Source organism: Myripristis murdjan, chromosome 7, assembly GCF_902150065.1.
Source record: "Myripristis murdjan chromosome 7, fMyrMur1.1, whole genome shotgun sequence".
Classification (NCBI taxonomy): Eukaryota; Metazoa; Chordata; class Actinopteri; order Holocentriformes; family Holocentridae; genus Myripristis; species Myripristis murdjan.
Window position 1 is genome coordinate 10,173,164 of NC_043986.1, and position 26,422 is coordinate 10,199,585.

General features: G+C 43.8%; 1 protein-coding gene across 1 annotated transcript; it reads left to right on the forward strand.

Moving 5' to 3' along the window:
- Positions 1-6,188: 6,188 nt before the first annotated feature.
- Positions 6,189-16,349, forward strand: LOC115361930 (protein Wnt-2b-A). Its single transcript, XM_030055648.1, has 5 exons — positions 6,189-6,370; positions 9,764-9,984; positions 12,664-12,941; positions 14,356-14,620; positions 16,120-16,349. The coding sequence occupies exons 1-5, from the start codon at positions 6,189-6,191 to the stop codon at positions 16,347-16,349; spliced, it is 1,176 nt and encodes a 391-aa protein (XP_029911508.1).
- Positions 16,350-26,422: the final 10,073 nt, after the last annotated feature.

Consider the following 26,422-nt stretch of genomic DNA (forward strand, 5'->3'; position numbering starts at 1 on the left):
AGAGAACACCGGTGACAGTGAAAATAATAAGTGCAATAGTCATTGTTTCACATTGTCTCATAGGAATAACCAAATCACTGTGAGAATTAACTGTTATTCGTTCAAGGACCTCAAGGACCCTTCAGGGTCCACAGGCCACATTTTCAGAACCCACAGTCTTGACAGCTGCCGCGTGAGGGTTTGTATATAGCAAACATCGCCTCCGGTGAGCCTATGTTTCCTCCACAACGAAAGAGAGAAATGTGTAAAGACGCTGGGACTTATGTGACTAAACAAACACCAGAGAGGCTTAGCCCTTAATCAGGGGCACAGTAACTTGAATGAGCTTTATGGAAATCAGTAAAGCACCAACATGACCATGCACAAAACCTATACAGGACCACACACACACACACACACACACATGCATGCATGCAAAACACACTCACAAACTCTCAGTGATCAGCACCCAGTCACTGTGCCTGGCACCCTCTGTGGTATGACAGCCCTGCTGACTCAGCTATTTCCCATGGTGCCTCTCTCTCTCTTTGCACCTACTGGACACACCCCTGCCCACCTGGTGTGTATGATGTCTTGTCAACAAACAGAACAAACTTTTTCCTGTTGTGTTATTAGCTGGATAAGTGTTATAATTTTGATTTCAACTCTAGCAAAAGCTACATTTATAGATGGATTTTTCCCCACCTTTGCTTTGATATTAAGCTACTGCAAATTTAAGACACTGAAATGGGGCGTGTTAGAGAGACTGAAACAATATGGATTATTTTCTTGAATGAACACTGGTTGAGTTGTAAACTATGCGTTCTCCAACTGATTCTGACAGCAAGCTGGTAGTTTGAAACAGATCGGTACACATACAGGCAGCCAACCGGGCTAAAATAACATGTTGCATGATTCTCTTTCATCTCCATATATACACACACACATACAGACTCACATCCACATGCACGCAAACACACAGCCAAGATACACATACATATATGTAGCCAATCACCTGATTCTCTCAAGGACGTGTAAGCATTTGTGCAAGAGGAAAGCAACAAACAATGGCTATGTAAAATGGACAAATGTCTCTCATTTCAAAGTGAGGATCAAGGAGAGGGAGGAAAAACTCTTGAAAACAGGAGATAAAAGAAAGAAAAAATTGTAAAAATAGATGTTATAGTACAGGGGAAAGCTGTTCTGCTTGTCAGTGTAATCATACCCACCAGAAAATCTCAGGTACTTTTGCAGCAGCAATGTTTCAATTGCAGTTTATTCTAGCATGAAACCCACACCTGGAATAATAATAATTTACGTATAATGCTTTTTCGCTGAACTACTGAATAGATGATTAAATGGAAAACACAGGCGCCCAGCCATAGTGACTAAAATCGCCAGTCTGACATTGTTTCTGTACTGGTTTAGCAGTTGACCTCCTCATTAAACTAGGAGGAGAGAAGGGAAGGATTCACTATTGGAGAACTATTGGCCTGGTTTCTATGCTACCTCAGCTAGCCACCATGTGACCAGCTGCCCATGACCTGCGCTGTGCGTCACACAGACAGTTCCCCACTATAACAGGAAACCAGTCAGCACTAACTCAGTTCCACTCAGAACAAGCAAGGAGACATTATGCTGTACAAAGACACCAGCATCCATGACTCTCAACTTTAATGTGGAATCACTTATTTTTGGTGAGTAATGTTTTGTTTTTTAAAGAATTTACCCATGGAAGAAATTTCGATTGATGACATTTGTCCCAGTGTTTTCATACATAATATAGATAAAACCTGTCTCATTACTTCTTACTGTGTACATCTGTCTCCTAGTCTGTCTGTTGCCTGTGGGTGGCATGCCTCTTTTCCTTAAGGTGTGTTTGAGATGTGTGTTAGGTGTCAAAGAGGCCATGCTGCCCCAGATCTCCCTTTGATCTCACTCATGTATCACCTGCTCCATAGTCATACTCTGTGTGTGCATGTGTGTGCGTGCGTGTGCTTTCTCCAAATTTGTCCAGCATGACGGCATCCTCCAGCTATCTAGTGAACATTCTATTGTAGAGTTATCACCATCACATCTACTGACACTGTGTGTTCACAGCAACTATAAAATCTATTATTGACAGGCTATCCTGGGGATAAAGAAAGAAAGGGTCACATGCACTCAGGGCTTAGCCCCATAGAGGCCAGCCATGATGTAACCCAAGAATACATAATGTAGCCGCACTTGTGCATGTGTATGTGTGTGTGTCTGTGTTTGTGTGTGTGCATTTTTGCATCTATGCATGCACAAACTTTCTCTCGATTTGCATGCCATTCTTCTACCCCTTTTGAATCGGGAGTTGCCACTGGAAAGCAATCAGCCACAGGCCCTGACACCTTTTCTGAGAACCGGACCCAAGTTGCAGACGTTCCTGGAGTTCCAGTGCCACTGAGTTTGTTCAAGGCACTTCATCTCTGTCAGCAGATCTAAATTTACAGGACAATAAATTATCACAGAGCCGATTGGTCGGCGTGTACGACCGTGCGCAGACGCACGCACACATATGCACACACATTGTGGTTTGCCTGTCCCAAGAGGATGGAGGTATTTTTAGGGTCTGTGTTGTGTTTTGACCTTTCATTAGCTTTATAGATAATGCTACTGGATTTTCAGCTGATTATTATCTAGACAGACAATCAAGCCTGGCCCTGTTATCCTCATGACTATAAAACACACTTAAATTATCTCTTCACATACACCTGCGTGTGCTCGTGTGCACACACACACACACACACACACACACACACACGTCCACACAAATTGTGATGGTATCAAATGAACCCCAAAAATAAATACGGATAATATCCCTGCATGAAATAACTACTGTGTTTGGCCTTTGCAGTGATGAATCATTTCTCTTATGGTGGCATTTTTATCCCAAGCTGCAGAAAGCAGGTTAAGATTTTGCTGTTATTTTCCATTCTCTAAAGCATTATCATCATGCTTCAATGAAGCTTGATCAAAATCTCTTCAGTTCATTTATGTCTACACAGAACATACATATGGGCAGATAGACAGATCATCGTTGTCTAAACTAAAATAATACATAGATATGTTATTATATGCTTTTTTTTTAAAAAAAAAAATCCTTTTGGAGTAAAGGCAGATACAGTGAGACAAACAAGGGTGAGGATGGTTGCAATATCTACTTTCATTCTCCAATAAAACATCTTGCAGGAATTAAAATAAAGATTTATCATGGGATATGGCAGAATCAAGGCAAACAAAGTGACCCATCCAAGTTTTCTCTATTTTGTCTCTGTTCACCTGTCTCCCACTTTGTTCCTCTGTCTACCTGCTACTTGTTTTTGTTCCCCTTGTGCCCCCCTGTGTTGACTCCCCTGTGTGTCCCATCTGTGTGGGAGCCGGGCCAGGCTGTCCTCCCTGCTGGGAATGGGAATAGACGCTGAGCTCATCTCTGGCCCGGCTGGTGACAGCCCACAGTATAAGCCCCACAGGGGACACATTACTTGGCCATTAGTCCAACTCTTCCACCTACACCGCGTGCTTCTGTCTCGCCCTTGATTCATTCAACCCATTACACAGCTTCCCTGCAACTTTTCTTTCAAAAATAATCCTGAGTGATTATAATGTATCAACACAGAAATCAACTGGATTAGCCAAAAAACCCCTGCCTCTCTAAATCTCACCCTTATCCCTCCGTCACCTCAGTGCAGCGTTCAAACATGGCAACCCCCACCAGTACTTTTCCTCTGGGGAGATGGTTGCCAGATTGGACCCTGTACATCAGGGCAAACTTTTCATCCAACTGACAAGGAGCCACTTGACTCTGTTATTGTTTATGAAGAGAAAGCTGGGGTCAAGTTCACAGACGGAGCGAGAGAGAGAATGAGAGAGAAAGCGAGAGAAAGCGAGCAAGAGAGAGTCTGTTCCAGCTCCAGCCCCATGAGAGAGAGCATAACTCAATGGTGTTTGTGCTTCCCTAATTCCTTTTGATTTAGCAGAAATCGTGAGCTAAGCTGCAGCACACAAATATTCACCAGAGCTTAGCTCCCTTCCCCTCACCTCACGGCCTCTCACACACTTGTACCCACTCTGTAGTCTGTGTGTGTTTGTGCATGAGTGTGCCTGCCTATCTCTGAAAATGTTTGACAGCAGACTGTATATGCCTGCCTGCCGAGCTCTAAGCAGAAATACAAATGTCTCTAAAAGAGGCTTAGCTTTAACAGCAGCTTTAGCATAAACACCATAATTGTTTTCTCAGGCTTTTGATGAAATAGCAGTTTGCGACAGCTAGTTAATTCTAATAGTTTCAATTCCGACAAGGATTTGCCGATTTGTTTACTTGTTTGTTAGTATTACTGGGTCAGCTGAATCAACTGTGGCATTCTTAATCCAGAATCACAAACTCTCTCGAGAACTGTAAGTCTGTGGCGACAAAAATAGTATAACATGAACTAGTGTCTGGAAGCAAGTAAGACAATGTTTTTTAAGTTTGTGAAAGCTTTGAGTTTACTTGACTGTAAGTTCTTCTGTAAGGAACCATTCAAGGACAAGGAGCAACATCAGGGGTTGGATGATAGACAACAGCGTGCTGCCAAACCAGCAGACAACCTGAAGACACACTCATGGGAAAGAAGGTAAGGATGGTTGCTCTACTGCCACACTATTAGTGTGTGTGTGTGTGTGTGTGTCTGTTTCATGCTTTTCTGCAGCGCTGTCTCAGCACTCTCTGTTACACGGCACATGTGGTTCATATTTAAGCCACAGTGCTGTTCCACTGGACGATTTAGCTCTGTTCTCCCAGTCCCACGTTCCCTCTTTTTTTTTTTTTTTTTTCTCTGATTTTCACTTCTTCTGCTGTGTTTTAGGTGGTGGCTGCAGGCATAACAAATACTTTGCTTTCATTTTTCACAAATCATGTTGGGGATTTATTTAATAATTTGCAATACTGTTTGCAATACGCAGCAACGTCTGTGATCTCAGAGGCAAGCCTATATGTGTGTGTTTAGTGGGGGGTCCAATATATAACATGAGGGGGGTTGCTGGTGCACAAATCATATAGACATACACCACATACAGTATATCATAAATAAGATTATTGTGGTTAATTCATTATTACTGGCAAAGACAATAGATTCTATATAAAACAACAATTCTCACTGTTATTATTAGTATTAACTATTCAATTTCCAGCATCAGTTGTTGTTCTACAATTTGCTCTCATTAACCATTAAATACATAAATGAAAAGACAGATAGTCTTAATGTCAGTGTCTCGAAAACCCAGTTTTTTGGCTGCACAATTAGGGCATGATAATTATAATAATTTCAATCAGTGTGCTTACAGGTGAATTGTCCACCTCAGGACTGTCCGACATCGACCCACCACCAACGAGGAAAGGAACACACACACTCATATCCACGCACGCACGCACCCACGCACGCACACACACAAACACACACACACACACACACACACACACACACACACACACACACGGGCACAGACCTGTGTCCATCCATCCCTGCCGTGGATATCTCCTTCCTACTCAAACTCTATAACCCCTATACATTTACCCAATGGGCGCGAGGAGCTGTCAGCAGCGAGCCCTCCCTCGTCCCCCCCCCGCCCCCCATCTCTCTCTCTCTCTCTCTCTCTCTCTCTCTCTCCCTCCCTCACACAGCCAGACACTTTCACACACATACACTCTCTCTCTCTCCCCCTCAGCTCAGCGCCTGTGACTTTATCCTCCGCGCACTGATAAAGGAGAGCGCCGCCGCAAGTATCCGATCCAGCGGAGGCAGAACCGCAGCGACTCTAGTGCCTACCACCCGCGGCTCCGCGGTTTGATTTGGATGGTATTCCTGGCTTCCGACCTAAGCTAAGAACAAGGATAGGCATTTGGGGAGATGACTGGCCGCCCCGAGAGGTGAACGAGCCAACACTTGTTGCCCGTATCCTCAGGTACACCTCCTGCAGCGAGCCATAAACGCCCAGTGGAGAGTCTGGTGCGCACATGGCACCGAAGAAGCGCTCCTCAAACTCCTGACAGCCGCGAAACGAGGAGCGACGCACTGGATAATGAGGCCTGCTGGATGGTTGCTTAGCACACTTTACATCAAACTTTATCGACCAAACCTGGGCATTTTCCTCTGAAATCTGAAATTACTCTGGAACTCCTTGGGGATAAAAAGGGCATAGCCATGCTGGGTTTAAACAAGGTTCAGAGCTTACGGGCAGCCCGGATGGAAGGCTTTGGTTCACCGGGAGGGAGACACTCATCGCGGGCATCGTCATGCCAAAGCCCCGGTGCCAGTTCGCGGATATACTGTGCGTGTCTCCTGCTGCTGCTGCTGGTGACCCCCCGGGTGGACTCGTCATGGTGGTGAGTAGCCTCCGTGCATGTCTGCACCCATCACACCTATAGGCCTCCTTGCTTGCCGCTAAGATTTATGGGACCTGAATTATATATCATCTTTTATCTTAAAAATGTATAGCATACAGTCTGACTCTAAAAAGTGTTTCTTAAATAAAGCATTTACATTTATTGTTATTTTACGTTTACATTTATTATTATTATTATATAGTATTATTATTATAATATATTGAACAGCCTAAATATTAACCAGAATTTATTATAGGCCTATCTATGTTTAATTGAGTAGAGAAGGGAATAAAAATGGCATCCCACGCGTTTGAACGATGCGGCTGTTATTCATCTTTTATCTTAATGAAGCGGATCTGGGACTACAGCCTAGCCCTCGATCTTTCGTTAGAATTGCAGAGAATGCCAACGAATTTAAGTTATGAGGACTATTTTAACAACCCTTTCCCCCTAAAAGCAATGCCTGTTCCAATTAATTCGGACCAGTGTTCTTCCAGCAAGGCCATTATGTGTAGAGGGCCCGCATCAATTAATTTATGATCATGCACAAACGGAGAATTTCTCCAACACCACTGCCAGTAGCCCAACTCCGCGCAGTTAGTGGCAATATTTGTCGAATATCTTCCTTAATATTGTTCTTAGTCAGATCATTTTATATTTTTCAACTGTTGCAATTTATTAAAGGCGTATGATTGATGACAAAGAAAATTTAAATTTATTTGTGGGTGCATTTTCCTATTATTTTAAGGCTTCGTGACTACGAACAAAAACAGTGCTTTCCTCCCTTTTGAACCAATATTTTGAGATAATTTCATTAGGCCCATATTGCATACCTCCCCAAAATAAGAAAGATGATACAGCATTAATTTTCTGTAGCAAATAACCTAAATTATGAGTTTGTGAATACGAGTCAAGCCTCACTAAGATTTTATTTCGAAAAATGCATTTTCTTCGTGTCAGTTGTTGGCCTGCCATATTGAGCAATAATAATAGAGCGATAAATGTAATTTATGTCGGCGCTGTTGGCTGCGCGCGTGTTCAGCTCAGCTGGAGCCTGCATTCGGCAAGGCAGAACAGTCATTAATTCACCAGGTACCACCAAACGCTCGCACGCACGCACGCACGCACACACACACACACACACACACACACACACACACACACACACACACACACACACACACACACACACGCACGCACAAATGAAGCAATGACTTCAGTAAAATACCTCAAACCAGCCATAGAGCATAGGTGAGAGGTGAAAATATCTCATTGCCTGCGCAATAACATACGTGAAAATGTCCATGTGTGTGAGTGTGTTTATAGAAGAGTCGGTGTGTGGGTGGGTATGGGGGTGATGGAATGCCTAATAGTTTGTGTAGATTAAATGTTATGGGGAGTAGTGGGATGAGTGTGTGTGTGTGTATGTGTGTGTGTGTGTGTGTGTGTGTATGTAAGGGCTTTGACTGGATGTTATTGGCTTTGATGGGATTTCACTAGGCCTATGTTTTGTTTTGTTTTTTTTTTCTTGATGATAAATTTAACAGACATATGAAATGCAATGATTTCCTGTTGTCCATCTGAGCTACATGTTTCCTAAAAAGTCAAATAGAAAGTAAACCACAAAAATCCAAAGTGTTATAAATGTGTGTAGAGACTGCATTTACCACGTTTCTCTCGGTTTGAGTGATTATTTTCACAGTGTGGCTTTGAATCTTTGTGATAAATGTTATGAAAAATGAACATCTATTGCCTCCAATAATTCATCGAAAGTAACAGCCTGAATGGGGAAAATAATTAGGGTTTAAAGTTACAGTAAAAAAAATCTTGTGTGTGTGTGTGTGTGTGTGTGTCCATCCAAGCAGGCAATTGCAAGTTTGGCTTCTGTTTTATATGGCCAAGTTCCCTTCAACCATTTCATCTGTTACATTAAAGCAAAATGATTTCATTAAACCTTGCTTCTCATTAGGCAGTTGACCCGCTGGCTTAATAATCCTTGGCTAATCTTTGAAGGGGAAATCCCGAGATTACAATGATGTGATCTCTTACTGATAATTCCAGAAAAAAAGAGGGGATAGAGATGAGATTATTGAACGAATGTGCCAAGTGTATTGAGCCGTGTGTTGAGTAAATGACAGGGCAGCAAGTGGCCAATGCCACATTGGAAAAACTGTCAAAAAGTCAGCAGAAAATAGCAGCGTCCCACCTCACAATTTGTCTGCCTGCTTGTATTTCCCCTGTCAGTGTAGCCGAGGGGCTTTACAGCATGTTGTTTTAGACCTGTGGATAATGATTTACGGATCTAAAAAAACCCACAAGTACTCCTCACTTGCAGAAAGAAAGAGAAAAAGAAAGGGAGAGAGAGAGAGAGAGAGAGAGAGAGATGGAGAAAAGAGAGGATGACGTGTCAATTGCTGCCATGGCTCTTTCCTTTGATGAGCACTCTTGTTCTTATTTCTCCGCTCTAATCCCACTCTGGGGAGCAGAGAGCCTCCAGTCTCCATCCTTTTGCCCAGCCTCATAAAACACGACCACACAGCTACATGTCCTGACCTCCCCTCACTGACCCGACAAAGCCCCTGCCGCCACCAAGCTGCAAGGGGTCCCACTCACACACACACACACACACACAGGCGAATATGCATGTGAATGATCAGATATGCTTTAACACAGACCATATTCTGAGTAAGTTCAATGCAGAATTTACCTTAATGAGAAACTATAAAAGTCCCTTCTATTACAGTAAGTCGGTGGGAAAGAGCGTGGGATGAAGGGAACATTCAGTAAGATGAGTCTGTGTGTGTGTGTGTGTGTGTGAGAAAGAGAGAGAGAGAATAAATGGGGTCTGAGTCTGACAGGGTTTATTGGAGGCTCCTGACGTCTTGCTTTGATTTCTGACGACACGATTTCAGCTCAAATGCACCCCATTGGGAAACGTTTAAATACACACGCACAACCTCACACACTCTTTTTCTCATACACACATGCGCGCGCGCACACACACACACACACACACACGCGCAGGTCTTGTAGGGAGAGGTTAAGTGCTTATTTATTTGGAGGGCAGAGTAAATGGTTTCCAACCCCCCTCCTCCTTGCAAACCTTAAACTGTTAAGTGTAGTGAACTCTGACTCACACAGGACTGCTACCACTCTCATTCACCAATACTTTTGTGTGCGTTTGTGTCCACATGCATGTATGTCCAAAATCAATGACCCTATGAAAGGGTCATTTTACTGACAGTTATACAGCAGTGCATACATGTGACCGTTTACGCACAGTGACTCAAGTCCAGTTCAGGTGAAGCTTAGGAATCATGAAAAATGACAGGTGTTGGTGTGAAATAGGTCTAGAGTCGCCTAGAATTTTCTTCTGTTTCCTGTGACTTTCAGGTACATCGGTGCACTGGGTGCCCGTGTGATCTGCGACAACATCCCAGGGCTGGTGAACAAGCAGCGGCAGCTCTGCCAGCGCTACCCAGACATTATGCAGTCCATCGGCGAGGGCGCCAAGGAATGGATCAGAGAGTGCCAGCACCAGTTCAGACACCATCGCTGGAACTGCAGCACACTGGACCGCGACCACACCGTGTTTGGACGAGTCATGCAGCGGAGTAAGTCCTTATGTGTGTGTGCGCCTGATGACAGACTGTGTGGACAAAGTCTGTCTAGGTTAGGTGCTGGACCCGAAACCCTGTCCGTTGCTATCTCAGTTTGTCTCCGTTTTCTCCCCCTCGCTTCTTTCTCTTTTTCTCTACTCACTCTCTCGCCTCTACCATCTCTCCTCTTCATACTCACGTATACGATGCTCCGTGTTTATAGTCACTAATGGACTGTTGTAATGCCTTGCGCCTCGTCAATAAACACAAGCTGGGGGACGCGGGCTTTTCGTCATTTTGTTTTTCCACTCCTGCCAGACTCCGCTGCTCTGTAGCAGATTCATACACACAGACACTTCTACACGTGCATGGACACATAGATATTTTCCCCCATCTTCATAGCCAGTGTGTACTTAACTCCTCCTTATGAGGGGTTTTATTACTGCAGACAGTCTGAATTATGAACATTTACTACATAAGAGAAGGACAGGCACTGTTCAGTAGCCCACTGGATATTAAATAAGAAACCAAAGACCTGTGAGCCAGGCTAAATTGATGTCTTGGAATCAGCTGACATTTTCCAAGGGAAAAGTTACCCATCATGCATTATTTTGCACCTACTCTGCTTTAGCACGACATTAGGCTGTTCTCGATGTAATGTTGTAAAGCAGAAGTGACCCATATCTGTCAGTCAGCTGGTTGCTTGATCACTGCAGCTGCCCTCTGATTTCTGAATGGAGAACAAAACTAACAATAACTCTCATAGGTGGAGGTGCACTGCATCTGTAATTCATTGTCACATGCAGTGCATACTGTAAAAAGTCGGATTACTTTTATTATGGCCTCTATATCATGCGTTTGGATGGTGCTTTGTCTTTGATTTCTTTATATTTGTGCAGAGCCAAAATGTTTCGAAGAAACCGCAGGGGTTGACTGTGGGTCATGTGGATATGGACTGCAGAACATCCAGCAATCAGGTGTTTGACTCGGAGAAGTTAAAGCGTCTGACGTCACTGACTCTCCTTGGGTTGTTATTGTCCCTCTCTCAGCCATCCTAAGTATGTGTGGGGGCTGACGATGCATGGAAACAAGTAGCAGACACAGATATACAGGCTGTGTGTGTGTGTGTGTGTGTGTGTGTGTTTGTGAGTGTGCGTGTGTGTGGTGGAGAGGAATAAACAGTAATGTAGATATAAATATTTAGAGAGATATTCTCGCCGTCAGACAAACAGCGCAGGTTGAGTGATGACCAACACCCAGAGGGGTGCATGCAGAGGGAACTGCATGCACCCCTGCGACCCCCCCACCCCCACCCCCCCAGCCCAAAGACGAAATGGGACGTTCCAGTGAATACAGAGCAAGCAGGTCGGATCACACAAGCTATTCTGGCCCTGGGCCAATCAGATAGTTTTGCACAGTGAATTTGCAGTGTGCACTTATTTGCACTGTTTTGAGATGGATGCATGTTAACACTCCTCTGGCCTTTCTTATCATAAATAAGTGTTGTGAGTTTTTTTTCTTTTTTTCTTTTTTTTTTTTTTAAAGCCCAGTTAAAATCACGACTGTGCCCACTAAGAAAAGACGATGTTATTATTATGACTCATCACAGGCCTGTGTTAATTTGGTCACACATTTTTGGATTTAGTCTTGTCTTAGCCTTTTGTGACAGTGTGACTAATAGTTGAGTCACATGCCAGTAATTTCATTTGGAATTAGTTTAGTTACTATTGAGTAAACTAAATCTCTGAGTCTATTAGTTTATCTAGTGTCATTTTAATTTTGTCATGATAATAATAATTCAGTCATTCTCATTATAGTCCTTGTTGCTTGGTTGTATTATACGTAATACTCTCTGAACCTTACCCTTTAACAGTCACAGATTTGTGAATAGGTAAACATATATTTGGTGCTGTAAGTTGAGAAAGTGTTATTCCATTGTAGTGTGCAAAAGACAGTCAGTGGGAAAGCAAATGTTGCCAATAGCAGAGCTGCAGTTCATGATCTGCAAAGTATTATCCGCTGTGCATGGATATAGTTGGCCTGCGATACAAGAGAAAACAAGCTTTGCTCAGTAACCGATGCTTTTGTTTCATGACATTCTTTTGTTTTGTGGCATTGTCGTCCACTTTCACTACAAGGAATTTAGTCTTACTGTTTTTCAGGTTGTTTTCGTCAGTCTTTGTCATGATCATTTGCTTGGAAAAATAGGGGGTGTTTGACGAACGGTTTAGTCACATTGTCACTTGTCTAAACTAACACTGCCACGAACAAACTCTCATGACTCAACTCAGTTCTCTGTCATTTTGCTTTTCGGGGGCTTTTATTGTGCTGTACGAATTTGGCCATACGGTAGATGAGTCATGTTGTAAGGAACTAAAGAGACCAGAAGAGAAAAGTTAAGAACAGCAGTGGTAGATAATGCTGTCATGACATCATCCTGGCTCTGATTAATGGGGTATCACTGTGTCTGTCTTTAAACAATTTATGTGAACAGAGGAGAGCCCCGCTGCGAGGATTATTTCCATGATAATATTTAAACAGAGCTGTTCTATACTCCACACCAGGCCTGATGTGCCCCCGTCAGCTGCACCATCACGCCCTGATGGCTCGCATCCAGGCCTGGTCATGGCAGCATATGTGTGTGCGTACGCATGTTAACCTCTTTCCTTATTTCTTTCCCCCTTCCTTTCTCAGGCAGCCGTGAAGCAGCGTTTGTCTACGCCATCTCCTCGGCGGGCGTGGTGTATGCTCTTACCCGCGCCTGCAGCCAGGGGGAGCTCAAGACGTGTAACTGCGACCCTCACAAGCGCGGGAGAGCTAGTGACGACCGAGGAGAGTTTGACTGGGGTGGCTGCAGCGATAATATTAATTATGGGATAAAGTTTGCCAAAGCCTTCATCGACGCTAAGGAGAAGACTGTTCGAGATGCACGGGCGCTCATGAACCTACACAACAACCGCTGTGGCAGAACTGTAAGTGTGTGTTTGCACGGCATGGGAGGACACATACAATCCACGCACATATGGTGTGGCCATTTTAGAAATCCCATGGATCTGTAGAAAGTGGTGGACAGGGATTAGCTGCAGGTTCCAAAAGTATTTTTCCTCAATACTATTATTGCTTGGCATGCAATTTTACTTTTAACAATGATCACAATTTTATTCAGCACAGAATCTCTTTAGGGTTATGTTATGGTGATCAGTTTTAAATCTTTTAAATTGGAGCAATCGTGTTTTAAATGCTTGCAGCGCCCAAGTGTGTTACTGTGGTGAAGACACATTATACTCAACATTTTATTCTGTTGCATTCGGGCACAAAACACTGCACAATAGTTCCTGAAATGATCCAAGCATGTCTGCACGGCGTCTGGTCCAAACTATGAAGTTCAACTTCACCGGCACAGGCAGCAGATTTTTAGCTGCTTTATCTCCTGAAGTTTTTATGTACACATTCTTGTATTTTTGACTTTTTTCAATGAACCTGAATTATTTCAATGCAGCTGCCATTTATTTGTGTTGATGATTCAACCAAACGACTTTCATGCCCCTTCCAAGTATTGGAAATCCTCAAATGGGACCTCACATATCATTGCATTTGGGAAAATTAATGACATTGGTAACACTTTACAATAAGAGTACAACAATTAACGTTAGTTAATGCATTAATAAACATTAAGTAACAGGTAATAAACATAAGTGACAGTTAACTAATCATTAACTAATGTGTCTGAGAATCATTTGCTAATGCTGTTCATGCTAAGGTATTAATTTATATGTTATTTAAGGGTTATTGTAGATATTATTAACATTAGTAAATGCCATAATAATCATTAACTAACAGTTAATTAACCATTATGGCATTAACCCTATAAAGCCATTTGTATCATATATGATACACATTTTCAATTCAGTTTTTCGTTTTCAGTTTAATCAATACTTGACCAAAATACTGTTGTATACCTTTGAACACTTCCCCTGTTCACCCTGGACCATACCACTAGCACTTCAAATACATATCATATATCATACATCTAAAAGGTTGTGTAATAACATATTTTTTAATTTTTTTTAATATATATATTTTGTTATAGGACTAAATAAAGGGTTCAATTTCAAAAAATTGGAATTTTCTGCCAGTTCTTTCATAGTTCAGGCTTTATTGGGTTAACTATCGTTAACTAACGTTAATTGTTGTACTCTTATTGTAAAGTGTTACCATGACATTTTTACCTCCAGAACCATGTCCTCCAAATATAACCCTGCCCAGCTGAAGGAAGAGCAGTCGTGCAGTGAAGTGCAGCAAGCACACAAAAAACAAGCATCTACAATGGGTGAATTTATGCAGCACAACACAATAATACAATACCCCCCTCCTCTTTTTCTGCAGGCAGTGAAACGTTTTATGAAGCTGGAGTGTAAGTGTCACGGCGTGAGCGGCTCGTGCACGCTGCGGACGTGTTGGATGGCCATGTCAGATTTCAGGAAGACAGGCGACTACCTGAGGCGGAAATATAATGGGGCCATCGAGGTGACCATGAATCAGGACGGGACAGGATTCGCTGTGGCCAACAAAGCCTTCAGGAAGGCCACCAAGAACGACCTGGTCTACTTTGAGAACTCTCCAGACTACTGCCTGCAGGACAAAGCAGCAGGTGGGTAAGCCGAGAGAGAGAGAGAGAGAGAGAGAGAGAGAGAGAGAGAGAGAGAGAGAGAGAGAGAGAGAGAGAGAGAGAGAGAGAGAGAGGGAGAGAGAGAGAGAGAGAGAGAGGGAGAGAGAGAGAGAGACAGTGTAGAAGGTAGACAGGAGGAGAGAAATGCGAGAGATGGAAAGACCTGGACACAGAGAGACAGTTTCTCATGGATGTTGATGGATTGCTCCGACTGTGTCACATTTTAGGGCTCCTGTGTGTATGTTGTGTGTATGTTCATGCTTGACTAGTGTCTTTGTGTGTGCGTGTGTGTGTGTATGGTGTGTGGTGTTAGCTAAATAACACAGCAGGCCTCCCCTGTGATGTCTCTGGAAGCTAATATCCTTGTACCCTGGGGACATGGTCGTTTCTTTGACCACCTGACCTCTGTCAGTCTCTAACAGCACACACACACACACACACACACACACACACACACAAACCCATGGTTGGAAGTCAGAAGATAGAAAACTTCTTTCGACCATTTTTTAAGGCAATGCACCAGATGAGTTGTGACTATTTTAGCTTGTTTGGTTGACAACATGTTACAGACTTTTTGGATATGAGGCAACACCTCCATCATTCACACAGATCGATGCTCTGTCCACCTCTTGCTCTCCCTCCTTCCCTTTGTCTGCATCTCTCTTGGTCCATCCTCCCCCTCCCAGTGGAATCCACAGCCTAGGGACACAAGCATCTCATTTTTCAAAAAAAAAAAAAAAAAAAAATCTCTTCTTTCTGTCTGTCAGAGTCTCTCTCTCTCCCTCTCTCTCTCTCTCTCTCTCTCTCTCTCTCGCTCTCTCTCTCCGTGTCTGAACTAAGCGTAGCTGGAGGGCAGAGTGGGCCTCCGAGTGTGAGAGCCTGTCTGTCTGTCACGCTCCACTGTCCATTTAACCCTGACACACACACACACACACACACACCCACACACACACACACACACACACACATACACAGGGGGCTGAGGCTTCAAAGGGAGCAGTGGCTTGGGAAAGGCAGTGTAACTATAGGCCACTCTACCAACAGTGCATAGTTGTGTGTGTGGGTCTGTTGTTCTATGGGCAGCTTGTTGTGATAGGTAGCAGTTCAAACAGGGAGCTTCTCCCACCAAACACCAGCCCTAATCTCTGTGGGGATGACATTCACACACAAGACACAGACAACACGCCTCTGCATTTGGTAATAGTTAACCTGAGTAGCTCTAAACACTTGGCACTGCTGGTTGGCACACTGTTGCAGATGCATTGAAACAAGTGTGAAGTTGGGGACTGACATCACATATCGAGCCCTGTCATCTACTGGCCTTTAATGATTTTGACTGAAAATGTTTCACAAATTTACATCTTTGAGAATACAAACAGAACTAGAACCTTGCTCACTGGAATGGTGAAAATGTGAAGTATAAAACGATTTAAAACTGTGTAAAAGAGCAGTTATGAGTATCTCATCTTTTTGGTGTGCAGGTTCCCTTGGCACGGCCGGGCGGGTCTGCAACAAGACGTCACGCGGCACCGACGGCTGTGAGGTCATGTGCTGTGGGCGGGGATACGACACCACGCGGGTCAAGCGAATCACCAAGTGTGAGTGCAAGTTCAAATGGTGCTGTGCTGTGGAATGTAAGGACTGTGAGGAAGCTGTGGACATACACACATGCAAGGCGCCCAAACGAGCCGATTGGTTGGACCAGACCTGACGAGCCGCCTCCTCCAGTGCAGCCCCACCCCTTCCCCTTTTGCAGGACATCCTGTGGAACATGGCATTCTGGGAAAGCGTGTCCTAAACTGCTCTGTGCCCCCACCCCTCGACCCTCATCTCGGTTCCTCATTGCATGGCTTTTCTACCTGTCTCTGTGAAAGCACTAGAACTCAGTACCCATCAATATGAATACAATAGCCATCAGCCCGTCTCCGTGAACGCCCCTGTGACTGAACTACAGATCCCAGAATTCCCTTTTACCATTCAGTGCTGGAACGGGATCTGGTAATGGACACTGAGGTTTGTGAGCTCTCAGTGAAGTTTGGGAGGTGGGCTGCTTTAGCTTTTTATCAAAGATTGAGTCCAGGAGGCCATTTTCTAGCATGTTGTTCTGGGTTAAAAAAAAAAAAAAATGGTTTGCTGCTTTCAAGATGCTTTAAAAACACATTTTTACATTAACTGAGCCTTCAAACATATCCAGTATTATTACAACAATATCATATACTCACATAATTAACATATTTTTGGGGGGAAATACACTATTTTATATACCAAAATAAATGCTTGGTTGGACAGTGGGAAGTAGCTTAACAAGTGCACTTTGAGAAGTGGACACAGTCCTCTTCTCAGTGGACAGTGGACATCAATGTGGACAGCAGACATCAATGGGTAGGTTTGGCTCTGTGTGGTCAAACAGAGGACCAGACAGAGGACGGGAGAGGTGGACACAGGATGGACAAATGGATGGATGGACGGACAAATGGACAGATGGACAGACAGATGCGTCATTAGAGCTCTGAATGGAACTGTAAAAAACAAGAGATGTTTAAAGTGATTTATTTAAATTGTAAAGTGTTGTTTCGTTTCTCATCTGCGGATGAGACTGCACTACACTGGCTGACACGAGGAGAGAGAAGAGCACTCCCACTATTCAGATTATACAGCTTACTCCGGGTTTCAGTGTTAAAAGACAGCAAACTGCTGTCGGGAGGAAGAGGGCCTGGACTGTCGCTCTGCGCGCACATAACCACAACATCAGACAGATTTGATTTCTCTGCTCTCCAGCTTGCTTGTATAACTTTGTGTATATTGCTTTATTATTATAAAAACAGATGTTCATATGAAATATATGGTGCATTAGTATGACACTGGGAATCTATGCTTTTTTTTCAACCAGACAGATAGAAGCTGAGAGAGAGAGAGAGAGAGAGAGAGAGAGAGAGAGAGAGAGAGAGAGAGAGAGAGAGAGAGAGAGAGAGAGAGACTAGATAGTGCAGACAGAGCAGAACTAATCAGTGTGACTGAGCAGATAGTGAGTGAGTTCCGTTGTGCTGCTGTCATAACCTGTCTGGTGTTATTCACACACACACACACACACACACACACACACACACAACATCGCTTCTCTTGGCCCTTGCATGAGCTGAGAAACACTGGGACCATCATAATAGAATCTATGCTGCTAACAAAGGCTGATTCTGTGTGGATTGAGGTGGGGTGTGGCATATCAGTCAAGGGGAGGGAAGTGTTTGATTAAAGGCCCAGCCTAAACCCCGACCCCCGTTGGCTCCATCCCACCCCCTGTAATGAGGAATTCCAGGTGGGTCCCTGGCTAATGACTAGATGGCTGTAATTACTGCAGCCTGTTGATAGCCAGTGATTGGACATGGTCATGCCACAGAGGACCTAGTGAGGGCTCCTGCTGAGACCAACTTTAATCAAAGGCTTCTTGGCCGGCTTATCAAAGGGAATACTTTCCTGCAATTTTTTCTGCCTCAGCCTTCCCCCCCAGTCCTGCCCTGGTTATATTAGAGCCAAGCTTGATTCCAGAGACTCCTGATAACATGGATTCAAAAGGATATCACACACACAGGAATGACATGAGGACAAATGCACAGCATGCACACACGATTGCTGGTGCTTCACATACATTGTGTGCACTTGGGATTCCTTGATTGAATTTCCACCACGATGGGGTCAAGGGTTTGTGACTGTGCCATCTGCACAGAAAGACCAACTGCCACAGCATTAATTCAGTGCATCTTCTGGGGCGTATCCATACAGTATCATGAGCTTTACACTATGACAGATATAACACTAGTACAACCTCCTGTAATCCTATAAACCCCTATGCTCTGTTGGTTGATGTGTCCCCTGGTGATAAGATCATCTCTCCGTGTCCTGGCTTGGGACAGGAAGCAGCCATGTTCAGGCCTGATTGGACACGCCGGATCCATGACACAGGAAATGCAAAGCATCTGCTTTGGAGATACCCTTATACAGGAAGCAGACACAAAAACCTTTTTAACAGATAGCTAAGCTCAAAATCAGACAGGTATTTCCAAACCTACATTATTCCCATAATATGCCTCCATATTCAGGCCTAGAGCTGCAACTAATGGTTATTTTCACAGTAAATCAAACCATCAATTATTTTTTTTTTTGATTAATCAATAAATCATTTGGTGTATTAAGTGTAAAAAAAAATGACATTTGCTCATGGGAAGTTAGAAGAGTGAAATCTCAAATCTCAAAAAAGTGTACTTTAGTGTACTTTAAATGATATAAAAGGAGAAAAGTATACAAATCTTTGCATCCTAGCAATCTTAGTGAGGTCATAATTAGCAAATGCTTGGGATTTTTAATCCACAAATGATTAAAATGAGCAAAAAAAGTATGGAAATTATAATTAATGTTCTGTCGATTGGTTTCAGCACTATTCACAACTGATCAATATGAGTTCACTGGTGTGGATTTTTTTTTCTTTCTTTTTTTTTTTTTTTTCTAAATATTAAGGCTATGCATGATTAAACTTTAAGTCTACCAGCCTTGTTCATCCTAAAAGGAGTCCTTACCATCCCAAGAGTGGTCTTATAATAGCCACAGGAGGCCCACATCGCCAGATAAGATACGCTTTATTGTCCCTCAGGGTAATATTATCAAGTCATTCCAGCCATTGAGACTATTCTAGTGCCAGCGTCCTGTGGCTGTGGCCGGTCAATCTGTGTCCTGGATGCCAGGCTGAGGGCATTCCTTTAGCAAGGTATCACAGGCAAGCCATTTGTCTTCACAGCTGGCAGACAGGGGTACAGGCCCAGGACAGGGAGATTGTACTGAGTGCACCAAAATGGCATCAAAGCAACAGAGATGGTTCCATCAACACATTGGTCACCACAGTTCCCAGGGCTTATGGAAAATATTCATAACAAGACGACAAGCACAAGTAGTTTGGATCACAGTGTAGGAAAGAGATTCACGATTTTTAAACATTTTTTTTTAAGAAAACACTGCCCAGGTGTGACCCGCCAAGCATTACACTTGATACACACACACACAGACACCCACAGCTGTTCTGCTGCAGTATGTTTAGTGTGAGTTATGCAGGCAGACCACAAGACTGCAATCATGTATTTAACATCATCACAGTTATTCTTTTCTCTTTCAGCTGCATGTGTCACCTTGTTTTACACTTGTTCTATATTCTCTTTCCCTAACTGCCCCTATCTCTCTGTAGTGACACTTATGTAGATTTATCAACCTTATGTCCAGGCTGTAATGCGTGTCAGTCTGAGTTATGGTTGCCAAGTGACAACAACCCTGAGAATAGAGAATGGGCTGTGCTCCGATTACACACACACACACACACACACACACACACAGCCTGGAGGTACAAAGACAGGACAGGGCCCACCTAGACTGGGGGAGCCTGGACTCTAACATCCAGTTATAAAGTCTAGCTTCTACTAAGCAGTAGAGTAAAAAATAAGAGGTGTAAGAGAACAAGTATGGATGAATGTAGGGGAGAGGGAAATGTATAGAGTTACGCAGAGGCCTGGCGGGCATGTTTATCAGCAGTGCAGATCTTAATCTGAGCAGACAGAACCCCGTTCCCCACAATTCATCATCATTACCCGCCCCACCTGCCACATCCCCCCGACCGCCTCCCTCCAGCCCCCTCCTGCCTCCTGTCTCCGATACACACAGGCCTCGGTGGGAATCTAGCCAGCAACCCCGCCAACATCCCCCCTAAACCCATAACACTCACCCAGGGGTGGTCCAGATGTCAGGGAGCACCCATGCGATCTGTTTCGCACACACACTCACATGTACACACCTGCAGGCTTGGACCCCCCAGTGCCCCCTGTGCCCCCCTCTCACCTGTCTAGTAAGATCCTCAGTATGTTAGCAAGCCTTTCCATTCTGTCACTCACTGCTCGAGATTGCTCTGGACAGAACACACATGCAAACATACGTGTGTGTGGATGTGTGTGTGTGTGTGGGGGTGTGTGTTTACCCCTCAGGGCCAGCACAGCCCAGGTCAGTTTTTGCCCAGGAGATGGAGAGCAGCGTTTGACAAGGTCAGAGGTCATCCAGTTTAGGTGTATCAACAGAGGACCATCAGCACTATGGACAGCCACCTCGCTGTCCGTCTCCTCTTGACGCCTCATAAACGTTAATGGCTCATTTCTGAAGCTTAATGTCCCTTTTCTGCCAAAGTTCCTGGATCCTGTTCTTGGAAGAGGGTTCATCATGCTTAATGCAGACAAGAAGGAGTTGTCTATCGTTGTTGTTCTGCGTCTGCGACTGAAGACAGCACAACAGTGGAATATGTCGAAGCTGTCATTATGCTCATGATTATTTACCTTTGTGCCACTATGATGCTGCATTTTGTTTAGGAGAAGAGATGTGTGCAGGTCAAAAATGAGACTGCTGGAAAAGCAAAATCTCAAAGTGGTACCTGTTTATACATGGCATAATGACAAGATACGCAGTCGCAAACAGAGACCAAGACTATGTTTTCTCTGTTAATTGCAATGCCCAATGGCCCCAAGGAGCTTGATGTGTACGACCTCAGTTGAAAGTCCCATTTTGTGATTGAGGGACTCAATTCTCAGGGCAAAAAGAGGGACAGATTCCTGCAATAAAAACAGGGGCAAGGGTTTCCGGCTGCCCAAAGGGGTTCCTGTGTTCCTGTGGCAGAAAAGGGATATAAGCACCTCTCTTTGGTCGTCGTGTATTAACAAATGGAGATGAATTGAACTGATTCACCTGCTCTGCTGGTTTAGCACCTGGCCTACAGTGAAACTGCCTACATTTTACACTTAATGACCTAACAGCCACCCCAGCAGTAAGTGGTGCAGGTTTGACTGGAACAGGTTTGGGTTTGGAGGATTTTGGTGCAGTAGGAGATGCCAGAACATGATGGGGAGGCAGAGAGAGGTGGTAGGGGGCTATCTTTTGCAGGGCCTACATTGGATGAAAGAAGGGATTACAACATAAAACACTTTACTGTAACTTCCTCCTCCTCCCCCACCCAAGCTGTCCTCTCAGCGCTCTCTGCTCTCCCTCTACAATTTTTTCTTCAGATTGTTCAACACAACACATTCATGTTTAGCCATCGCTAATGCTCCTAATCCTGCATCCATCCTGCATTAGTACTGCAGGGGCAATCCTTTCTTCCTCACAAAGCACTCTTTCTCAAGTGCTTTAAGTCAAAACTTGTGCCTCTCCGTCATCCAGCTACCAGCTCATTTCTTGTGTCAACGTTTTGCCCCCTCATGTGCCTTCAAATTGTTGGAGAAGAGAATAAAATTGGAATTTTCCAAACAATTTCACTCACTGGCAGAGCAGGAATTGAATTTGATTCACTGCTGCATGCCGTAAAATTTCTATAAGACTTCTATAATGGCTCCCTGCCGACACATGCAACCACATGTTGGTACATTTCAATGAATTTTCTTCAACTAGTACATCTGCGTGGCCTGCAGCAGCACAAATATGACATCCTTAATTTGTAAATAATATAAGTCACTCACCTCTACTCCTGAAGACTCATATTTAATGGCTGCTTGTGTCTAATGTTTAGCGTTTGACAGCAGAATGTCCATAGGCAGGTTCTGCTCGCTGACAGAGAGGTTAAAGGACAAAACGGGTGTGCCAGTGCTGAGTCGGACAGTTGGACCGGTCACAGTGAATTCTTCGCCGTACAAGGTGTGGGCTGCGATGTGAGGAGGTTTGTATATGTGTGTGACAGTGTGAGTGTGTTTATCTCTCTCCCTGTGTGGGAATTTATAGACACACCTCACGAGGCACAAACAACAGTGACCTGGACAAATAGTCGAAATTCCATCAACATACCATGGAATTGGGGGGTTTGGGCCGACAATACACACAAGCACACACACACACACACACACACACACACACTGAGCGACGGAAGACAGAGGTGTGGGAAACAGGAATGATACAGGGTCAGGGTCAAACTGTGCAGGCCTCACAGGCAGAGATACCAGTGAGTGATACCAGCTGACACACGCTGATGCTGACAATAACAGTGATACCATGACTACCTGAGTGACACTGATAGATAACGCTGAGCCATCCCAGCCTACACACACACAAGTCAAATCAGACCCCAAGCCATCCCCATGACTCTATGGTGTACCACAGGGGTGTATTCTTGGACTCCTGAACATCAGTTACTATAGCTGGAAACAAAAACTTTTTTTTTTTTTTTTTTAAATCATCATTGCCTAACCTACATAACTTCAGCAAAACAGGTGGTTTTTCACACATATGACATAAAATTTCTTCAAAGGTCTCCTCCTCACACTATTTGTTGCCTTCTTTTTGGCAAATTATTGTGCACTGAGTGTCTGATGGAATACCCACCTGCAATTAATCATATTAAGAACTGGGTGTTTATTGTGGATTATAGACTTGAGGTGTGTTTACCAGGTCACTGAAGTCAACCACTCTCTCAGAGCATAAAAATACAAACAAATATACAAGTATACCGAATTAGAAAGTGACATCACACGAGACAAACATAAATACTCTTCAGGTGGTTGAGAATGTTTTGTTTGTGTTTTGAGGTGCAGTCTACAACTATGCCTGAAAATTTTGAGGGGATATGTATTGTTTGGGTGTACAGATTTGCCCTTCTATTGGATTATGAGTAGCAGGGGGTGGTATTCTTCCCTCAGTCAGGCCACTGATGCCTGAAGCCCACTGGAAACGTAATAAGCCTAGAGACACCATAAAACACACTTTTGCTGTCAAAGTTTCACCTTCTACCAGCTCTGAGGCAGCTGATGCCATGCAAGGACACAGTACAGTAGCCTCAGTCGCTCAGTAAACAATGGTAAACAGAGCGCCCGCTCGCCGTGGAGTGGAGGAATACTGTGCACAAAACATTTACACAGACCTGCCAGGGGAACAATATCATTTCAGTTTTACAGTAAAGTGCTAGTGTAACAAAAACAAGAGGAGGAAACTCATCTGTCCCTCTAGCCCTCCAGTGTGACTTGTTTATACTGTAGGCTCCCACTCTCTGTAAGGGGATAATTCAATCAAGTATAATAAAGCTTTCACACAGGCTTATCCAAGCATTAATGCCACAAGACTCAAGATTGGCATGGTCTCATCTACTGAAAAAGAATAGAAAAGAATAGAATAGAATAAAGACAATAAAGGCTGAAAAAAAAATTGTCTGTCTTTTGCCTGTAATTTAATATCTGGTCAGTCATCAACAGACGACCTTTTGAACCTTTTCAGCCAGATCGGAACAGCAGCCAGTCAGGCCCAGAGGTGACTTTTCATTTGATCACTTCCAGTTACACAGGTGCAAGCACTAAAGCAGGCTCCCCTCTACATTTCTACCAACCAAAGAAGACATCCAGTTAACACATTGGACTGGAAAAGATAATACAACAACAAAACAATGATGCATGCTTACAGTACCCAGATGAGACACATGCATCAACAACCCCCACTAGTCATAAGCCTATACACACTGACCTACACAGGAGCCATCTGACCTAACTGACCTTATTCACACAGAGGCCATATTGGACACTCAAGGTGGGAAACATGTCCTGGAAGACTGACATATGTAACCTCTAAAACAAACATTTCTTCAGCACTTAAACTGAGAACTTACATACATCTAAGAGTGATATTAATTTGTAGTCTTAGGAACAACAACTGCAACAAAACATAATGCGAATTTAGCAGGGAAGTTAGCTAGTTTACTGGTTAGTAAACTGGTACCATGCCAATGGTCTAACGGTCGTTATTCCAAAACCCCAATAGTCTGAAAAATGTCCCACTGGAGCAAAAGCCCACTGGTCCGATGGCCCGATGTCCCAAAAACAAATGCCCATTCCTCTGGAAACATTCACTCTGGAGTTGTTGGAGTTCACTGACAGTTTTGTACCCCTGCTGAGAAATACATCCACCCCTGTTTACCCTAACCTTAACCTGAGAAAATCCCTGTTTAAACTTAACCAAATTTTATATAAAGGACAGTTTTTGGACTAATGGAGTTTCAGAATAATGGGTATTGTTTTTTGAGATAACAGGCTATTGGACTAATGGGCTTTTGGTCCAATGGGATATTTTTCTGACTATTGGGGTTTTGGAAACAGATGCATCACCTCTCATGTCTCATGCCCTGTGGTACAGTGGCATTTTAATGACACTCGTTGACAGACCCTATAGGCTGGGCCAGACCACACCATGTTTTGGCTATGGGCTGTTGTGTCCAAATCCTGATTGGCTTCCCTGTAACCAAAGCCCCTGCTGACAGTGTTTTGATCCACTTCAGAGGGGAAAGCTGCGGCTGTCGCACAGAGACGCACAGAGCAGTGGGGCCAGGCGGCAGCACTGACCCCACTGCACTGTGTGCATGTTGTATATCACATGTGCATGCATGGACACCTATGTGCACAGATGCAAACACAGATTCACCCATGCCATGCACACACAAACACACAGTGAGGAGGGAACGCACAAATCATTCTTTCATGCTGCAGGCTATCTCACAAAACTCTCAGTGCAGTGAAAAGTGAGTATAGCTGCTGTAACTAACCCCCTACCCACTACACACACACTCAAGCACACACTAACCCTAAGCCAATGGACATCACGTGCTGTTTAAGATGCTCTGCATGATTAATGCCTTGAAATAAAGTTGTGAAGGGATAGAGGAAATGGTGGAGATGACACAAGACACCCGGTGAAATAGTTACGACACTGACTCCTGAGGATTTCCTAGATAGCAGAGATACACATGATGACAACATATACATATCTGTGTGAGTGTGTGTGTTTGTGTGTGTGTGACTGAGAGAGAGAGTGAACGATGCATTGTGTATGAGGGGGCCAGTATTATTTTGTTCTCACTGTCATAGTGCTATACGTCTTCATTATTGGCTTGGAGTCCCATCTCTGTCAAGTGTTTGAACCGGGACAGTTTAGGGAAGAGTAAACAACAGCCTAATGTGTTTATCAGACATGAAACCGCACACACCAACATCTGTTTACCACACAGAGAGCCAAACTAGCAAGCAACAACAACAACAGAACGCAAAACACACAATTTGATGCAGAGTTACATGCACTGAACTGTGATGTTTCTAATGGGGCTTGACTGGGATGGAGCTGGGGAGAAGGGGTCTGCATGGCGACCCTGCACTTGAATGTCCAGCTGCAGCAAGGTGCTCCCTCACCCTATAGTTTAGAGTAAGGAGGGTGGGACAAGGAGCAAGGGCCTATAAAGCCTCCTCATCCTGGTAAACAAATCAATAAACACAATTCCACTTCACAAGTGTAAATACACTATAAGCCATGCTTGTCTACACTGTATGCAGTTGTACACACAGCAAAACCTCAAGAAATGTTACACTGTTATTGGTATAGGTGCATGCAAGCACATGTGAGCACACACACACACACACACACACACACACACACACACACTCACTCACACACAGAGGCGTTACTAAAACCAAGGTAATAGACAATTAAATAATAAGTCCAGAATTAAAGTATATAAATATTCCTAATTTTATGGGGAAATAAAATCACCATAAAAAAAACACAGACACACATGCACATACACACATAGACGCCTAAAAAACTGCCATATGTATTCACAACATTTGTCCTCACAACATTACGCACAAGCTTATGTGCTCTGACACACTTTGGAGCCGCTCGCAAACATGTATATGAGGTTTGCTTGCCCTAGCATTAAATATTTAGGTTTCCACTGTCAACTTCATTTTT

Bases quoted from the DNA above. Each gene is read 5' to 3' on its own strand.
- LOC115361930 (XM_030055648.1), top strand. From the start codon at position 6,189: ATGCTGGGTTTAAACAAGGTTCAGAGCTTACGGGCAGCCCGGATGGAA. The intron at 6,371-9,763 runs GTGAGTAGCCTC...TGTGACTTTCAG, and splicing joins CGGGTGGACTCGTCATGGTG to GTACATCGGTGCACTGGGTG. The intron at 9,985-12,663 runs GTAAGTCCTTAT...TTCCTTTCTCAG, and splicing joins TGGACGAGTCATGCAGCGGA to GCAGCCGTGAAGCAGCGTTT.